The sequence below is a fragment of the Nematostella vectensis genome, chromosome 8 (genome assembly GCF_932526225.1).
Source record: "Nematostella vectensis chromosome 8, jaNemVect1.1, whole genome shotgun sequence".
Taxonomy (NCBI): domain Eukaryota; kingdom Metazoa; phylum Cnidaria; class Anthozoa; order Actiniaria; family Edwardsiidae; genus Nematostella; species Nematostella vectensis.
Genome location: NC_064041.1, coordinates 9,545,813 through 9,564,854, shown reverse-complemented (window position 1 = coordinate 9,564,854; position 19,042 = coordinate 9,545,813). Strand labels below are relative to the sequence as shown.

Here is a 19,042-nt window from a genome sequence, read left to right as displayed (position 1 = left end):
ATAACGTTGTTTCCCCTCAATAAAACCCTTATATTTTCGTTTAAACGCTAAACTCCTAAACAGGAATAATCATTTGATATACATGTTAGCCTCTGCTTCATAAAATGACATTATTTGCTTTGATTTTGGGGTAAGATTCGAAGGTAAAAACTTCGAAATTTAGGAAAAGGAATTGGCTATGTTTTCGATCTATAAATCTACAATGTCACTTGTCGATGCCCTAGTGATTCGTGATGGTAATTATCCACCAAATACTGTGGAATTATATAATGCCTCAATCCCGTAACAGTCCTGTGACATTACCACAAAATAGACTGACTTCTGTAAGGCATGGAAACATGTGCACTGCACAATCTCGTCATGTCTTGAAGAAAAGTTTGATTAATTTACCTCACCAGCAATAAAATACTATGCATATAACTTGTAAAAACAATCAAATATTGAGAACGTTGCCATGATACAGTAAGCATACATCTGATAAAAGCTAGAGGCTATTACTGTATAATATTATTAACTGTCCTTCCACTGATGGTTTGACTGCTATTCCTTTGATTCTGCCCTTATTTGGACCTATACTATACCATGTTTTCATAATGATGTGGCATTGCATTTTCTTATTGAGACATTGCTTCATATATGGGGGAGCTATGACAGTCTGGAATATCTGGTTTTCACATACCTAACTCACCCACATTTTATATTCAGCCTTGTATACATTATGGCTGACGACTGGGTAGTTGATGATGATGCCGCAGCTGTTGTAGCACCTGAGGTGCCAGACATCAAACTCTTCGGCAAGTGGAGCACTGAGGATGTCCAAGTCAGCGACATCAGCTTGACAGTACGTTCAGCCCCCCCCCCCCCCCCCCCCCACCCACCCCTATTACAATATTTGGGGTAGAACAGCGGATTCTCAACATTGTGATACTTGATTTAACAATACTCTTGCTATAACAATATTTAATGAAATCTCGATATTACATTGCCATTTTTTCCATACCTTGCCATATTGTTGTATAGTGGTTAAACTGTAGTTGGGTTTCCATAGCTTACACCAGCAATCACACAAGAGTAAGTAGTGACAAAGTAAACTGGTGACATTGCAGCTTTAAAACTTGAATATAGACTTACTAAGAATGTCGATCAACCACTTCTTAATTATTGTTTACAATTCAAAATTCTGTTTATCTACAAGTAGGTTTACTGTAAGAAAGTTTACTTTAAAGGTTAATCGCCCTTATTAATTGTTGGGTGCTATAAACATATGCTTATGCAAACAGTTTCGTAGTAAAGTAGTAGATTAAATAGGCTCTGTGGTATGTATGTATGCATGTCTAGGATTGTGTGTACTTTGCTGTAGGCCAAGTTCTGTGTACAGAGAAAACATTTTCTTAAATTTGTATTCTTGGTGAGAGTGAGGAATTATAATAACAAGTTTAATTAGACATGACTGGTATTTGTGAATTCCTTAGGATTACATTGCAGTCAAGGAGAAGTACTCCACCTATCTGCCCCACACAGCAGGACGTTATGCCGCCAAGAGGTTCAGGAAAGCCCAGGTATTTTCTTGATACGCTTGTTCACAACCCATGCTACCAAGCCTGTGCTACTATGCCCATGGTACTGTCACATCACAATTACAGTATCGCTTTTAAAAAGATGTGTAGGTATGACCTCTGTAATCAATTGCCCTGCCATAATCATAGTAAAAAAAAAACTCAATTACCCCAAAGTTCATCATTTTTCTCGAGGCACAAGATTTTAGACACAAAAATGATTTAGAGATTCTTGTGTTAAATGTTTCAGAGATGGGGTTTTGTCATTTCAGGAGTACATATGTAATATTTAAAATTCTGCTACCCATATTGTTACACAAGTTTCTTCCCCTTGTTCTAATGAGTTTTATTCCATCTGTGCAGTGCCCCATTGTTTAGCATATCACTCACTCCTTTCTCCTTGTTCTAATGAGTTCTTATTCCATCTGTGCAGTGCCCCATTGTTTAGCATATCACTCACTCCTTTCTCCTTGTTCTAATGAGTTCTTATTCCATCTGTGCAGTGCCCCATTGTTGAGCGTATAACCAACTCCATGATGATGCATGGACGTAACAATGGCAAGAAACTGATGACAGTCAGAATCATCAAGCACTCCTTTGAGATCATCCACCTTCTCACAGGAGAGGTCAGTAAAACCTATGTACTTTGACATGATTCACCCTGATGATAGGGTAATGTACCTTCACTACGTTATTTACCTGTTTATAAGACACATGAGTTTTACAAAAGCTTAAATTGCACTCAAAAAACCGCTTTTGTAATTTGAGCTTTTGAAAAACTCACTCATATAGATTTCCAAATTGATATCAAAACTGTAAGACACAACATTCTAATCCTACTAAATCCATAAAGCTCATCTTAAACATGAGGTTCCACTATAAAGGGGGAAAGCTTCTTCCACCCCCGGGCTCAAGAACAATCAGTTATCAATCAGCTGTCTATGAGTCAACTTGTCAGGACAATTGGTTTTAACACTTAATTCAAATTTCATTTTCTAAACCAAATTAAATATCATTCCTTAGACTCTACCTAAATTGTTTCTATTTATAGTAAGAAAACGCTATACCACCTGTGTGTGCTCTAGAATACAAGCGTTTTCATCACAGTGGGAGAATAATTTTAATTCAAAATAGACAAGGAAAGAGCCAAACTGCAAGCTTTAAATAAGTTCCAATCCAACTCAAACGTCACAATTCCACCTTGATGGTGCGAATGACTAACAGGCGAAAATATCGCCTCAAGTTGGAATATATCCTTGATAGGACCAATCAACAAAACTTCTAACGAATTCTCTCCACCCAATAGCTATTTGTATAACACATCCCTGTCTTAGTTAAAAGCTTTTTTAGTGGATCCTTGTGCAATGCTATTTTGAGAAATTCTGAGTGTGAATCTGCGAAATGCAACTCAGCATTAGCAAAGCTGCACCAATCAAAAGCCTTGAATTCTGCTTTCAGAAAATGATTACAGACTCTTCGCATGAATCAAAAAGTTATTGAGTGCTGGCAAGCACTTCCTTCTTCTCCCTCCCCCTTCTCTTTTTTGCGCTCGCCCCATTCTTTGCGAAATGCTTGCTACGTAGGCCAAACAACTGAGGCTCAGAGTTAAGCAATTTTATATGAGACTTCTGATTATCAAGACTGGGGGTGGGAGGAGCTTTCCCATTTATAGCGGAACCTCAAGTTTAAATCCCTGTGCCATGTGTTTGTGTTAGTGCATCAAGGGTAACACATCCATATGGCTTTTGGTACATTACATACTGTATTTATGCGAGCGCATTAAAGACAGATCAAGACTTATAATATTGCATTTTTAAATAAATTTGTTTGGTCAAAGAAGAATGGAACTTCATAAAATAAGCACTATTCTAATGTTATATTTGTCTCCATTAATTGACCATGAACCCATTTCAGAACCCTCTGCAAGTGCTGGTTAATGCCATCATCAACAGTGGACCCCGTGAGGACTCCACCCGTATTGGCCGTGCCGGTACTGTCCGTCGCCAGGCTGTTGACGTGTCGCCGCTGCGTCGTGTCAATCAGGCCATCTGGCTGCTGTGCACTGGAGCTCGCGAATCTGCCTTCAGGAACATCAAGTCCATTGCTGAGTGCTTAGCTGATGAACTCATCAATGCGGCCAAAGTAAAGCATCATTTGATATAAAAAAGAAACCCAGCTCATATGTTGTAATGGGTGTGAAGGGAAGAGTGATTTTATTTGCAGATAACTTTTTCTCTTGTATTGGTTTAGTGCTATTGTAGACTAGTGTGCAGGGGCGGCGCTTGGTTTGGTTTCTTGTTCAACATGTTTTGTTTGTTGATATAACATAGTGCAGTGGCTGTGAAACTTCTTGTTTTGTTGATTTACATGTTTTTTCCTTACCATGGTGCAGTGGGTGGCGCTTACTGTTTATTTACTTGGTTTTTACCTTGTCATAGTGCTGTGGTTGTGTCCTGCTGTTATTAAAAATGTTTTTTTTTTTTATTTTGCCTTACCATGGCGCAGTGGTTGTGGCTGACAATTGATTGACATGTTGCCTCCCATTCCAGGGCTCTTCCAACTCCTACGCCATCAAGAAGAAGGACGAGTTGGAGCGTGTTGCCAAGTCCAACCGTTAATTGTACTACTGTACTCTGAATGGAGCAATAAAATAACAACGCTACTTGAAAGAGAACGTGTCTCCATTTGTTGTCTTGCCCCCTTCCTGTCCTTTATATGATATATGAAAATGGCCATTTGCAAACCACGTACGGTTGAAAAATGAGCAAGCGAAAATGGACACTTACACCTGTTTTAAGCGAACACACATTGTTGGTTTTCTGCTATGGATGGGGGATTGTGTCCTTAATGTTGTTAAGTGGCACAACGGGGAAATATGACCAAAAAGTGTTTTTTTTTTTTTTCATACAGTTCTTGTATGGCAACATGCTTGGCGATACCCCTTCCAGCGGTATAAACTATCCTCTATCACATGATCCCTAATCATAAACTGTCAATAATGACCTAATAAAACAATGTATACTGTATAAGGAGATTCCATAAAACCACGATTTCGGTCCCCACAAACGGTACTCTTACAAGCGCCTTCCCCGAATAAGCGCCCAGTTTGAGCCAAAACTTTTAATTAGCGCCTCCCTCGAATAGGCGGCCCTTTGAGCCAATACTATTCATTATAGCGCCCCCTTTGAGCCAAAACTATTAATAAGCGCCCCCTTTGAGCCAAAACTATTAATAAGCGCCCCCTTTGAACCAAAACTATTAATAAGCGCCCCCTTTGAGCCAAAACTATTAATTAGCGCCTCCCTCGAATAAGCGCCCCCTTTGAGCCAAAACTATTAATTAGCACCCCCTTTGAGCCAAAACTATTAATAAGCGCCCCCTTTGAGCCAAAACTATTAATTAGCGCCTCCCTCGAATAAGCGCCCCCTTTGAGCCAAAACTATTAATTAGCGCCTCCCTCGAATAAGCGCCCCCTTTGAATCAAAACTAATAATAAGCGGCCCGTTTGAACCAAAATTAAAAATTAGCGCCTCCCTCGAATAAGCGCCCCCTTTGAACCAAAACTAATAATAAGCGCCCCCTTTGAACCAAACTAATAATAAGCGCCCCCTTTGAGCCAAAACTATTAATTAGTGCCTCCCCCGAGCGCTCCCCTCCCCCCCAGGTTACTGAGTAAAATGACTATCCTACTTCTAAGAAAGCACTGGAGCTCAGATTCTGGACAAAAAAGAGATAAGTAAGTTTTTTGAAAAAAGCTTCAAGTTGTAATGATGTTCAATGTCATAGAGAAAAGAAACTGTTGTAGTAGTATGAAATTGATAATTTATTAGTATAAAAACACCTTCGCGCTTTGGCCTTTTGTTCTAAATTTGCAATTCTTTTCTCGTTTTAACAGAAAAATGACGTTAACCAACTACTAAAACAGGACCTAGGACTAAGAAGTTGTCCCTTGGCGGCTGCTGAATTGCCTCAAAAGTCAGTCTTACAGTCATTGAAAAGTGTTTTTGTTCCTCAAGCCATTATCGATAGTTTCGTTACATGTCCTTACTAGTAGATCTTAATAGAACCTTTAATCTCTGTGATCAATTTTTCTATAACCATTAAATTTCGCGAGATTAAATTTCCCGGTCTAAATAAAAGAAACAGGTTGGAATGTTTCAACATGTTGAATTTGTGTTGGATGGAATCAAACACATCACGCTTACAACCCGCGCGTGGTAAAAAGCACGTGCAAATGGTAAGCTCTCGCGCAAACTAAATCGTCACAATCGCTTCGAATTCGACGTCACGGGAAACTTAGCAACAATACTTGTTATTTGACTCACTGCCAAACTGCTTTGAGACGGTAACGCAAAAATACTCGAGAATTACAATCATAATGAAACTTATACCGCTTGTCTTTGTCATGTGCATCGTGGTCACACCATGCAGCAATGAACACTACAAGACTGCGTCCACTTTTTCTCTTATTGATATCCAGCCTGCCCAAGATTATCAAGTTCTCGTGGTTTCCCCTGGCGCTAGAATCATGCTGAACTGTACTGCCTTTGCCGCAAGAAATATCGGATTGTACTTTAGCCCACACCGCGTCGAGGGATGGACAGACAGTAACTTGAAGCGTGCTGGTGACCGAATGTTCGTGGACGGATGGACTGATATCAGCATGAGCGAGAACGTGAAACGAGTTGGTAAACGCGTGTTCGTTGTGAGAATCCCTGATGCCGACATGAGTGGCAAATTCGCGTGTTTGTATAAAGACATCAAGGAGGGGCAGTCAAACATGAGGGTGGAATCAGAGGTTCATGTCAATGAAGGTACGACACAATACAATTGTTTAAAAAACTTCACACCCAAGGAGGGGGATTACGTTTTCGAATGGGGGTACCTGTGTTTGGAGACAGATAAAAAATAACGATATTGGCTGTTTGTATTATACTATCTTTTATCAAAAATAGATTTATAAATGCAACATTTGTAACACTATTTAGTTACAACGGGCAAACATGTAAAAATAATAATAAGAAAAACACATTCGCTTACAAAATTATATTTCCTCAGCCACAAATATCAGAAATACGCACATCAAGACCTCAACCCCACAGCAATGTAAGGAACCCTTGAGCGAGGACTGCGGAAGCGAACGGTACCTCATGTCAGAAGCCTCAAAGTGGATCACAAATCATACCAACTTGATTTCCGTGGCGGTGATCCATGCAGCCGATTACTGTCTGGTAAGGACTGGCTATTTCTACCGTGAGCTAGCTGAGACGCTGTCTGGGCTTATGTCCATTGACCACTCGGTGTTCCTGGATTGGCTTGGCCTGTGTCTGTATGACGTCAATGAGTACGTTGCCGAGTTCACTATGGAAGCCGTCACGGCCGTTGCCTCTGCGGCATTCAGGGGGGACTCGTTCTTCTTCACCTGTCTCGACAATCCTGGCCCTGCGATGGTGTTTCTGTTCTTGTTCTGTATTGGCGCCGCTCTAATTTATGTCCTGGATGAGGTCGTTTATCAACGGTAAGGTCTCACGTGATACTACGTGGTTATCACGGGACAACCATGTGATAACCACGTGACAATTACGTAAACAGTGCAGGCGAGGTTGCCTTTCATTGGCAAGGACTCACGTGATACTAAGGGACAATCATGTGACAATCACGTGCCAATTATTTAAATAGTACAGGCGAGTTTGCCTATCAAAGTATAAATCGAAACAAGGTTTAAAAGGTATGTTGGACGCCTCCTTGAAACAGAGTAGTTGCGCTGACGTTTCGAGCGTTAGCCCTTTGTTGGCGCAAAATAATACCTTTTCTACACCACGCCCATTCACCATCTAGTTTTTCTACAGCTAGAAAAACAGCAAGCGCAAGAAAAAGAGCAAGCGCAAGAAAATCAAGCGGTTGCGTTCTCTTGCGCTTCCGCTTGCGTTCTAGTAAGAATCGGAAAACTACGTGCGTTGCGCTTGCGTCCTTTAGGGACAAATCATGTGACAAATTTGTAAACAGTGCAGGCGAGGTTGCCTTTCAACGGTCAGGACTTACTTAATACTCATTGAAACCCACTTGAAAATTATGTGGCAATCACTCGATAATTAGATAAATAGCACAGATGATGCCGTCTATTAAAATCTTCACTTGACTTTGACGAAATAAGCGCCTGCACCTTTAAATTGACACTCCTGAATGAATAATGCACGTGACTTGTGAAAATAGTTGCACGTTTTACCACGTGTCATTACTATGGTAACCATGTACGTATATCTGCAGGTCGCTAATAGGACGTACAGATTGCAACACCGTTGATCGACCGGAAAAGACGCCTCTTTCTGCAGTAATTAAGAAGCGCATCAGAAGACGCACACGGTATTACTGATCTATTGTATTTATAAACATATTATTGAAGCTGTTGCTGATGTACCCAGGAAATAAGAAAAAGTGGACCTACTTTTTCCGGGGTTGGGGTGAGGGGAGTTTTCCGATAAAAATCTGACCACCCACGAAAGAACAAAAAGGGATTTTTAAAGGCCGTTGCAGTATCTCCACGGGACGTTTACTATCGGATTTGGCTACAAAAAAAGTTAGACTTAAAAATGCTGAGGGTGATGTTCACAAAAGAAGATGATGATGATTTGACGATGATGATGGTGATGATGAAGATTTTGGGAATGGTTCTGAGGATGATAATGATGATAGTAGTGATATCGTCGGTGATGTTGATGGTGGGGCCGATGGTGATATAATCGGACCGTCTAGGGGTGGGTCGGGCCGGCCCCGCTTCCCCCCCCCCCCCCTTTGTCCAGAGATTTTGCTTACTGGAAATAATAATAATGGCGATAATTGATCAGAGAGTATGTGTGATGACATTGGCTTTGATGATGATGATGATTTTGGTGATACAAGGATTTGGTTCATATTGATATTATATATCACAGATATACACCTATTTCAAATAACGTTGCACTCGGAAATAAATGTATCGTAGCTCGCAGTGCCTCATGGGTAGCGTATTAACGCCCTATTGTATCCGAAAGCAATAGGAATGTTCACAGGAACATGAAAAATAATTCTACAGCTATTGAAGCCTGAATTTGCTTTTTATTCACGCTTTTTGCTTATTTATTTGATACCCATGAGGTACTGCAAGTTAAAATACATCGATATTCCGAGCGCAACCTTCTTTAAAATATATATGTATATATATGTAATGCGTGAGTGCAGGCGTTTATATAACAGTGCTCAGTACATAGGTGTAGAGCGGGATATATCTAAATCTCCTGATGAGTGGGCAACCACGGAACAGGCTTGTAGAGATGAAACGGTAGTTCGCGTGTTTTTTCCTACAAACCAAGATGTATATATATGTATATATATGTGTAAAATGATGGTTGAAGGCTTTCATAGAAAGTGCTCAATACTCGAAAGTAGAGCGGTGTATAGTGTTGGTTTGAGAAAAATACAAACTACATAGGTTTCCCTACAGGTCTGTTTCGTGGTTGCCCACTCATCAGGGGATTGCCCCTGATGAGTGGGCAACCACGAAACAGACCTGTAGGGAAACCTATGTAGTTTGTATTTTTCTCAAACCAACACTATATATATGTGTATATATAATAGCCAGGGCCGTAGCAGGGGTTGGAGCACTGGGGGCATGTGCCCCCCCCCCCACACCCCCACAATATTTTCAAATTATAATGAAATGACCAGAAGGGGCATGGCTGTGCCCCCCAATTTTTTTTTAATATTTCTGTATTGTGCTCCCGCCCCAAACTTACGTGGCATGCTACGGCTCTGGTAGATATACATGGCTTTGTACGTTTATTAGATAACTCATAGGTGCCAACTAACTCCTTTTTTATTACGTTTTTAAACAGAATGGCAAGATGGAAGAGGGCGATGAAAAAACATCCAGCGTTGAATCCACGCGGTGGCTTGATGTACAGAAATACAACAGCGGCGATAGAATCCGCCTTAAACATTGCAGCAGCGATAGAAAGCCAGTATATTGACATATGTAACTGCGAATTCTGCCGTCCGTCTTTAGAGAAGTCAAAGTACATTGACATATGCGACTGTGAATTCTGCCGTCCGTCTTCAGAGAAGACAAAGTACATTGACATATGCAACTGTGAACTCTGCCTTCCGACATTATAAAAGACAATAAACTATAAAAAAACAGATGTGCAGACACATCTCAGGATTGTCAGCTAATAGTTCTTACACATATCTTCCAAACCACGCTAGGTTTTTCAAACTCTGATTTGCGTTTCCAGTGATAATCACAAATAAATGCACTCATCCTTTGTTTACAGTTGTATTTACCCCAGATAAGGTACTTGAACTTAGTATAAATTCTGTCCTCCAAAACACTGCTTTCAAAGGTAGAAAGTAAATGAAATGGAAAGCACTATTGAAAATAATAATATCCGACGCAACTATTTATAAAAGTTGATAAACAAAGGCAATTTATCATAATTGATATCAATTTACTAGATGGTTATCAATTATCAGCTTTTAATAACAATTGATACTCACTCAATTTTTTTCGTTATCAATTGATATCAGTTATGATCAATTGATTCGATGCATTCCAGCTGATTACCTATCTAGTTTGATTATCAATTAAATTGTCTTGATCATCAATTGTTATCGATCTCTATCAACTATTATTAATTTTCATTAATAATTAAACTCGCCCCCGAATGTTGATTATCGATTGTTATCAACTTTTGATATCAATTGTTAACCACTGATAAATTGATATCAACTATTATTAATTGGTGCCAATTATCAATTTTATCAATTAGTTACGTCAAAACTGATACAGTTGTCCAATCAGGAGTACTGCGGGCTCACAGAAACGAGCATGGGATCTCGGGACAGATGCTCATTTGCATAAGCCATTTTTTGGCGTCCTCAATTAAATGCGACGCCACACGAGACTGAATTTTCTAACTCTTAATCTGTTCGAACTAAATTCAGTTTTGCCATTATACTTAAAAAATAGAGCCTTTATCTGCGATTGTTCTCTTCGAAGACTGTGCGAGTTTTGCGTATTCGCAACCGATGGACGTGCGAGTTGTATGGAGTGTCGCCATTGGGCTGTTTAATGCCGGGGCGACCGTAGCATATTATTCACGACACGACGCGACACGACATTCGCGAACACGACAGTCGAAGATGCTCCATACTTCAGTACTTAGGGGATCTTAGGGGGTGCAATCCATGAAATCCCGGGAAAATTTGGACATTTTGATTCAGAAATCGTGCACTTTTACAGCAAAATTTTCATTCTTTCCCCCGATTTCAAATCTTTTAGTTGTATACTCCTAATTATAACTAACGTCTCCACAATGATTAATTGTCGGAACAAATAACAACAGAAACTAAGGGTATTTTTTGATTTTCCGCTCGATTCTTCCCATTGTGCTAGCAATCTTAATAAAAAGACGTTTTCGAATGTTTCCTCCATCCTAATTTTTCACAAAAGCCTTTTTAACTGGAAAGCACGGAGATGTTCCGCAGCAGCTTGAGAACAGTAACGCGATTACCACATGCATTCCACACTCGCAGAGGCGTTAATTTGCCCGTTAATTTGCCCATGGAGCCCTGGCAAAATAGGAGACCAAAAGCAGATGTCTCTTCCCCTATTTTGAGTAGTTCACAGACCTTGAAACTCCTCTGTGTACCTAGTGATATACGAGCTTTCCTTTTGCTTTCCCAGCTTTCATCTCCCTGCTCTGAGAACAGCGTGACAGAGCAAAAATGGCATGGAATTTTCCAATTTTCAATTTATAAGCTCAAGATTACGCATACAAGGAGTTCCTCTGACCAAAAGCTTAATTCCAAATTTTAAAGAAATTTAGAAGATATGAAATTTTGATAATAGCGAGCAAAGTTGGCTTAATTACTGATCAGAGCCCGACTTCTCCCTAAAAACGAGGAGAATATATACTTTGAACATTTAAAAATTGCACTTCAAGCCTCATATCTCGAAGACCAACATAACTTAAAGAATCTCTATGCAATGATTAAAGCTGACCGAAGTTAACCAGACCTTATTTTGGGAAAACCATATGAAGAAAACGTTGTCGTTTTGGGGGTCTGGTACCGAGGAATCTTAGTTTGTTTTTAAGAAAGGCATTCCTTTTGGGCAGGCACTACGTATTCGTAGGATATGTTCGGAAGACTCTTCTTTCGAAAAGAGGGTATTAGAGTTACAAGGTTATTTAGTTGATAGGGGTTATGACAGCAGGTTTGTGGGGAGGGAAGTTGATAGGGTTAGACGTATTCCTAGGGACGACACATTGAAAGACAGGCGTAAAGGTAAGAATGATCGTGTACCTTTTGTAGTCACTTTTCATCCAGCTTTACCTAATTTACCTGGTATTCTTCGTAATTTACAGCCAGTTCTAGAATCTTCTAGTAGATGTAGGGGTGCTTTTGGTAGGGTACCTATGGTGGCTTATAGGAAACCTAGGAGTTTAAAGGATATGTTGGTGCACTCCTCTCTTAAAGAGGATAGTACTCAGGTTAGAGGTTGTGGTAAGTGTGGCGGTAAACGGTGTAGGGTGTGTAACTTTTTTAAGACAGGGCGGGAGTTTCGCAGTACAGTTACTAATAAGAAATATGTCATTAATTTTGACTTGGACTGTAACTCAGATTTTGTTGTTTATCTAATTACTTGCTCTATGTGTAGCAAGCAATACGTAGGCTCTACTATCAATAGTTTTAGGAAGCGTTTTAATAATCATAAAAGTAGGTTAAATAAGCACCCTAGTTTACCGGTTAGTGAAAGAGTTAAGGATGACCTTATCTATCAACATTTTCATTGCGACAATCATTTAGGTCTTAATAATGTTATGGTACAACTTATAGATAAGTGTAACTCTGGGGCTCAGCTTAGGGAAAGGGAAGGCCAGTGGGCTTATCGGCTTAAGTCTATCTACCCGCGGGGTCTTAATAGTGATGACTTTTTTTGTAGTAGGAACCCACGTAGAGATGTGTAAATTCTTTTTATCCATAGCGCGCGCTATTCTAGAATATGCGCGTTTTTGTCAGTTGTAATGTTTTTGCGTCTCGCGCCACTATTCTGATGTAAATAAGCTTGTAACGATTCACCTTCTTCAGTCTGCCCTGAAGAAGTCTTATTAAAGACGAAAATTTGGCATAGTCGATTTCCAGTTTTTGGTGTATTAGTTTGTTTTTAGATACTTTCTCTATGGAGTAAAGATGGTCACAGTCACTGTTTTTCTCTTTTGATTACAAGTCATAAAGTTTACGAAGCCCCTGCGATACGACAACCTTAAAAATGACAAGAATCATGCAGCTTTTTAGTTTTGGCAAAAACGACAATTTTTGGCTGAATTTTCTTGATATGTTGCCATTTTTTGCTCTGTCGAACAGTGTAAGTTGAAAGTTGGCTTACTGTTATTAGGACTAGGGGCGAGCCCCGTGCCCATTAAGTCTACTGTTTACAAAAAAACGTGGATTTATGGAGATTTGCTCTTGTTTCTGAATGCTCTCTTTTGTGAAACCAAATTGGTTCCAGAATTGTTTGCAATGTTGCTATGGTTTGACCTCGAAATTATTCCTTTGGTTTTGGGATGATATTAAGTTGGGAGAGTTGAATTAGTCAGGTCCTGCTGACTTTTTCCATGAATATCCTAAAATTTTAGGCAAAATCTCAAAAATGGATATCTCGTTACCTTTTCATTTTTTTAGTTTCCCAATACTCCAGCTGACGTGATTCACGTAACAAAGAAGATTTGTTGTAAGGGCTTACCATATTCGACTCAATGTGAACAAATTTCTAATTTACCCAATAAATCAGTGTATAACCCTGCATCTGTAGTTTCAATACAAAGGAAAATATCCGAATTATAAACGCTCGAGTGTATGAATGTAAGAGTTAGATTTAGTTTACGTGCCGTGCCTGCTATACGAATTGTCTATATCATTAGAAAAAGCTTAGGATTTTAACAAAAGCATCTCTTTTCACATTTTCGATAATTTTCGCTGAAACAATAAAAATTAATAATGACCAAAATTCTCCAATCAACTAAGTAGATAGTCACTAATAAGGAAGTTCCTTTTTTCGTACTTAGGTAAAAACGGCGTCTCACTTGATCATCTGCCCCATTCTGTTATTAGGAGCGCAAAAATCCCATCTGACTTGGAGTCGCCTACTTATTATCTTGGAAAGTGAGTTTGTCTTATTTTAAATTTCATTTTATTCTTTCAATCAATCTGATCTCTGACTTCTTGTTTTAACATACGCCTACAATGGCCGTATCTTGAAAAAGTATTGCCCGTGTGCCGTTCGAGCGATTTGGTATCTTAGGGATGATCTAAGACTTTCCTTTTTTTTTAAGGGAAACTTTTTTTTCTAGTTTATTCGCTTGCACTCGAGAACCCATCCGCGGTCATTCATGGGTCACACATAAACGGCTGAATCCTTGTATCTAAAAGCCATGTGAATGTTCATAAGAAAAATATAAACAGGAATTCCGCAGCTTTGAAAACCTGGATTTGTATTGTATTACTCTTATTTGCTTATTTACTTTGTACCCTTTTAACCACTGCGGGTTAATATACACAGATTCTCCGACATTATTTGAAACAGGTGTACCAATTTTGATTGGACCTGTTTTGTAAATCAAGCACGAGATCGTGCAAAACAAATTTACAGTAAGATTTTCTAAAGTTTGAGCAGCGAGATAACCAGATAACGCAATGGTACAAAGCGCATACACTCTTTTGTATGTATAAAGGGCGTCTGCCGTTTTTTTTTTTTTTTACTGTTTAGGTATTTTAAGGATAAAGATGGTCTTACAGACGCTCTTAGGTTTTAGTGTATATAAAAATATAATACCCAATGAATTATTAGGAAAAGAAATAAATACACACATGATCAACAACAATAACAACTCAGGTTGATTCTGCGTTTTTAGAACCCATCATATTTTCAAAACGATATTTTTCTACTATTTGAGCCTTCGGCATGTGTTCTTAAGCCCCAACAATTTTAAGTTAACAATTTTTATGTGAAAAGTTTTTATTTGCAAAGTGGCAACTATAGTTGCTCGAAAGCTTGAAGGTTTGCTTTTTCTCGGCAATTAAAAATTGTCACCAAAATTGTCACACATTCAGTTCACAATGTTTTCTACTATTGTATATTATTGTATGTCTAGCTCCATATTGTTCAGGTACCAATCTTGTCTTTATATAAATAAATGGTTGATAGACAAAGCTGCCCGTTCTAATCAGTTGAACAAAACGAATACTTTAAAATGTTGCGAAACCAAGAATGTCGTCGACGATGTAGTCGTTTTCTAGCGACACCGGTATTTGTTGTTTATCTCAATGCCACTCTAAATAAACTAGCAAAAGTGAAGATTCATTTTTAAATTAACTAGACCCTGCGCGCAGGGTTGACTGGGATACCTTGTTTTTTATTGTAAATGCCATATCACAACACTGATTGGGGCAAGAAAGGTAAGAGCATCATCTCTTCAGGTGTGGGGTGGACTCAAGGTGTGCTCCATGAAAGTAGACAGGGCTGATTGTGCTATCTTCAAATACTACCCCAACATCAGAGTTAGCATCGAAATAAGATTAAGGAAAGCTGAGAATGTGTTTTAAAATTGTTATTTCTTAAACATTTCTTTGGTTCACTGCCCTCAATGTGCTATCACTTAGGGGTAAATTTATTTTAACACCCAAAGTAATCCTATTGTATTAACAATATAATTTTATTGAAATGTATTATTTTATTTATGTAAGTTACAAGTAAACAAAAACAATTATTTATTTTGGAGTCAAATGAGAGGGCTATAGAATATCCAGACTTCATTGAAATTTATAGAGCATAAACATATTTTCAAGATCAACAACACTACATAAATATGACAAATCTCTAGATTTTATTGAAATTGTTCAATAAAAATAAAATGACATTCAATGAGGGATAAAGGTATTTCAGGGAAATAATAAAACTTAAGCTTATCTAAAGGAAGCGCCAAAGTACCAAAATAATTTTCATAGATTTAAGTACATATTTTACACTTACACGACTTACAACACCTATGCTGTACTTTATTAAAATCGACTTGGTTAAAATGATGAGATTCAATGAGAGAGTTCAAGATATTTTATAGTAAGAAAATAAAATTCATCTTAGGGTAGCCGGTCAAGTGTCCGATGTAAAGTAGATTCATCGACAAAGCGATTTGTAGGAGACGATTTCCATCAATTGTTTCAAACTACTTCCACTTCAAAATAGATTAAGCAATCAAGGTAAATACCTCGAGTCCATTCATGAGTGTCCAGAGCACATTTAATTACGTCTTGAAGTAAGCTGTATGAGTCTAAAGCAGTCAGTACTTAACTTAATTCTTATTTTGAGCCGCATGTCTCGCACTCGGGTCGCAAATGTAAACACGAGTAAATACAGCGAAATCAATCCAAACTGAAATGATTTTCCAAAATAACTTGGTAGAAATTGAGGCTATGGTTAAATATGCAGTTATTAAATCGCGAATCGGGCCTTCAACTGCTCAAATAACATGGATCTGAGAGCTGGAATCTCAAATTCAAGATGGCGGCCATGACACAGTTTTAAATTATGCAAAAGTTTTTGGTAACTAAGCGTTGCGATGACGTAGGAAAGTAGGGTAGATACTTTGAGTAAGAAAAAGGCTTCAGTAAGGTCGCAATCAATACACTAAAATAAGAAGTATCGCCTGCGGCGCAAGGGTTCTTGGGAATTGCATTGTGCAAATCGCGAGAGGACAGAAAAAAAAACAGTTGCATTTTATGACTGGGCTACCACAGGTATCCCAGTAAATAGGACAAAATTGCCAAGCTAGCTGATCTATATTTTAGTAAAGGACATACTGTATTCAGTTACACACAGTATGCATATCAAGTCTCTGTGGTTTTAAAGAGATATAATTACGTTGAATATAAAAATGTGTAGGTTGTGGTGGTGGTGGTGGCGGGGGGGGGGGGGATGGTTCAAATTTTTGCGCGCCCGGTCTAGGGGGGGTCACGATTTTAAGGCTTGGATTTGAGGGGGGGGGGGGGGGGAATTTTTCAGCCCAGAGTTTTGCAAAATTGCCTCCCCAGTGATTAATGACCGCTCCCTTAGCAAGAAAAATTAAAAGTTAGTTCTAGATAAAGTGTTTGATTTTAGCACTTAATATTTATTTTGGATGGCATTTCCCGGGTATGTTTACCATTTAATCCCCAGTTTTTCCGGAATGCCATAATGGTAAGAAAAAGTTTCCTATTTTTTAGAATTTCCGGTGTGACTATGCACCATTTGCGCTTCTGTACCCAGAAACTCTACTTTTGGGGTGTTCTCGGGAATAGTGGCCGATGGGGGCGTCAGTAAAATATTCTATGGAAAACTGTAAATGGTACACGATTTTCCGGAATTTCTGGTATCCCCGGTGAAAGTGGACTACCTCTCAAGCAATTCCAAATTTTCCGGAAATGTTCCAGTGGGAGGGATCTCTACCATTGGCAAAATAACAAGAAGTACCGGAATTTCCGATGAAATGGTTAAAACCTGTATCACCGCTTAAATGTAACAACTGCCGCTTAATGTAACACTAACGCTTAAATGTAACAAAAATCGCCGCTTGTTACATTAAGCGTTAGTGTTACCTATATGCACCTTACTTCAATGCACCATTTTTTATGATGTAAAGGAAGGCGAGCTCTAAAGATTTTTGGGCTGTAAAAGTTAGACCCCGAACAATAATTTTACTTGGGTGGCTCTTAAAACTCTATCCAGTTTTTTTTAAGGATGTTTAGAATTTTTTTTTTAACTTTACAAGAACCCTAAGGCACAGCGATAGGCCTTTACTAAGACCAACACTTTTAGAACTTACAAACATTTCACAGGAAAATGCCAGAATAAAAATGCAATATGTCTTTTCAGATCCAAAACAGCAATGGCTAACATGTTGAACTGCACTGGGCTTGCGTCCGAGTGGCGACTCAGGGTGGATTTTGAAACGGTTAGGACAGTAGCAATGGTACGAGCTATAGTAAATGGCATCACTTCTCCATTCACAATCATCTTTAATTTGTTAGTTATCATAGCGCTCGTGAAGGTGCGACCGCTGCGCAGCAGGGCGAACCTAATGCTGGGATGTTTGGCAGTCACTGACCTTATGACGGGACTCATCGTTCAACCGCTAGCGGTGAACTTTAATGTGACTCTGTACTTGAACCCTTTGCAATGCCCGTCATCTGCTACTCAGACAATGTCGAAGATAATAACATCCAGTTCCTTGTACCACATTACTCTATTGAACATTGATCGGCTGATCGCCATGAAGAAAACGTTCCGGTACCCTGTTATTGTAACAGATGGACGCGTATGCTTGGCCGTCATCATGGCGTGGGTTGTAGCAATTGGCTTTGCTATCTTCGATGCCTTCGTTCCTACCTCTAAAATTTCTCAAAACTTTAGGATTATTTGCATTCTTACGACCTGCATTTGCTGCTTTGTTGTCTGGTGCGAGAGTAGAAAGCACCAACGCCAAATTGCCGCAAATCACGTATCTCTGGGTACGGCACCTCCCCAAAGCAACGCAAACATGGCTTTTGTCTTAATCACCATCACCCTCTTTTTAACGTATTTCTTTTTCTTTGCAATACGAGTAGCTCAAGAGCAAGCCCCCTTACTACAAGCACTTTCCACGTTGGTAGTAGTCCATAGCTCGCTTATCAATCCATTGCTTTATTCGATTCGAACAACAGCATTTCGAGATGCGATAAGAGCAATTCTTGGAATACATAGCCCAGCTGTTGCACCTGGGGGACATGAGGACATTCTGAGGCCTGTGAGGCTGGCATGGGCTGAGTGAACATCTGGGGAGGAGGAAGAGAGCAGAAATTCTGTAGTCGGGATTAATACTACAAGATCGCCTTAATTAACAATGGGCGACTTGAAAACCACGTGATTTTTTGAGTGAGAAACTCACACACAAAAAAAAAAAGAAAAAGAAATAATAAAAAAAAGAAAAAAAACAAAAACAAAAAAAAGAAGAAAAACAATAAAACAGAAATGGCTACCAAGCAAGAGAGCTAACTAAATAGATACGTAGATAGATAGATAGATAGATAGATAGATAGATAGGTAGAATGACTAATTTTTACTTGCATATAACAGAAGCTAGAAGGACTTAAATAAAATTGTTTGATTTAACCCTATTCAGACTGGGCTATTTTGAGCTGTCTGTGACTGGGGGGAGGGGGGCTGAAAGCCCCCCCCCCCCTCCGTATTTCATGAACCGCTTAGGCTATGACTATTAAGCTTACAGACAATGAGCACCAGCATGCAAAGAATCGCCACGCTCTAATTTGGGTGTGGTCGAAACAATTATGACGTTACAATGACGTCATAAAAAACGATGTCTAGCTATTCTTTCAAATATTGCCTAAATTATCAGATATCGGGTTAAAAATCATTT

The 19,042-nt window shown here is 39.1% G+C and overlaps 3 protein-coding genes across 5 annotated transcripts; all 3 read left to right on the top strand.

Moving 5' to 3' along the window:
• Window positions 1-680: 680 nt before the first annotated feature.
• On the top strand, window positions 681-4,225 carry LOC5519384 (40S ribosomal protein S5). Its single transcript, XM_032364167.2, has 5 exons — window positions 681-841; window positions 1,473-1,559; window positions 2,060-2,182; window positions 3,471-3,698; window positions 4,106-4,225. The coding sequence occupies exons 1-5, from the start codon at window positions 719-721 to the stop codon at window positions 4,172-4,174; spliced, it is 630 nt and encodes a 209-aa protein (XP_032220058.1). The 5' UTR covers window positions 681-718; the 3' UTR covers window positions 4,175-4,225.
• Window positions 4,226-5,209: 984 nt separating this feature from the next.
• LOC5519383 lies at window positions 5,210-9,858 on the top strand. Of its 3 annotated transcripts, XM_032364147.2 has the most exons (6): window positions 5,210-5,292; window positions 5,452-5,531; window positions 6,037-6,370; window positions 6,615-7,074; window positions 7,824-7,919; window positions 9,428-9,858. In XM_032364147.2, exons 3-6 carry the CDS (start codon window positions 6,085-6,087, stop codon window positions 9,705-9,707), a joined length of 1,122 nt encoding a protein of 373 aa, XP_032220038.2. In that variant the 5' UTR covers window positions 5,210-5,292; window positions 5,452-5,531; window positions 6,037-6,084; the 3' UTR covers window positions 9,708-9,858. The 3 variants fall into 3 exon arrangements, with proteins under 3 accessions (XP_032220038.2, XP_048586906.1, XP_032220037.2); XM_032364146.2 differs by lacking the exons at window positions 5,210-5,292; window positions 5,452-5,531 and having other exon boundaries at window positions 5,741-6,370; XM_048730949.1 differs by lacking the exons at window positions 5,210-5,292; window positions 5,452-5,531; window positions 7,824-7,919 and having other exon boundaries at window positions 5,737-6,370.
• Window positions 9,859-13,685: 3,827 nt separating this feature from the next.
• On the top strand, window positions 13,686-19,042 carry LOC125570277 (histamine H2 receptor-like). Its single transcript, XM_048731760.1, has 2 exons — window positions 13,686-13,757; window positions 17,503-19,042. Exon 2 carries the CDS (start codon window positions 17,516-17,518, stop codon window positions 18,434-18,436), a length of 921 nt encoding a protein of 306 aa, XP_048587717.1. The 5' UTR covers window positions 13,686-13,757; window positions 17,503-17,515; the 3' UTR covers window positions 18,437-19,042.

Coding starts and splice junctions, on each gene's coding strand:
- LOC125570277 (XM_048731760.1), top strand. CDS start 17,516: ATGGCTAACATGTTGAACTGCACTGGGCTTGCGTCCGAGTGGCGACTC.
- LOC5519383 (XM_032364146.2), top strand. CDS start 5,935: ATGAAACTTATACCGCTTGTCTTTGTCATGTGCATCGTGGTCACACCA. Junction 6,371..6,614: donor AGAGGTTCATGTCAATGAAG/GTACGACACAAT, acceptor ATATTTCCTCAG/CCACAAATATCAGAAATACG. Junction 7,075..7,823: donor GATGAGGTCGTTTATCAACG/GTAAGGTCTCAC, acceptor GTATATCTGCAG/GTCGCTAATAGGACGTACAG.
- LOC5519384 (XM_032364167.2), top strand. CDS start 719: ATGGCTGACGACTGGGTAGTTGATGATGATGCCGCAGCTGTTGTAGCA. Junction 842..1,472: donor TCAGCGACATCAGCTTGACA/GTACGTTCAGCC, acceptor TGAATTCCTTAG/GATTACATTGCAGTCAAGGA. Junction 2,183..3,470: donor TCCACCTTCTCACAGGAGAG/GTCAGTAAAACC, acceptor AACCCATTTCAG/AACCCTCTGCAAGTGCTGGT.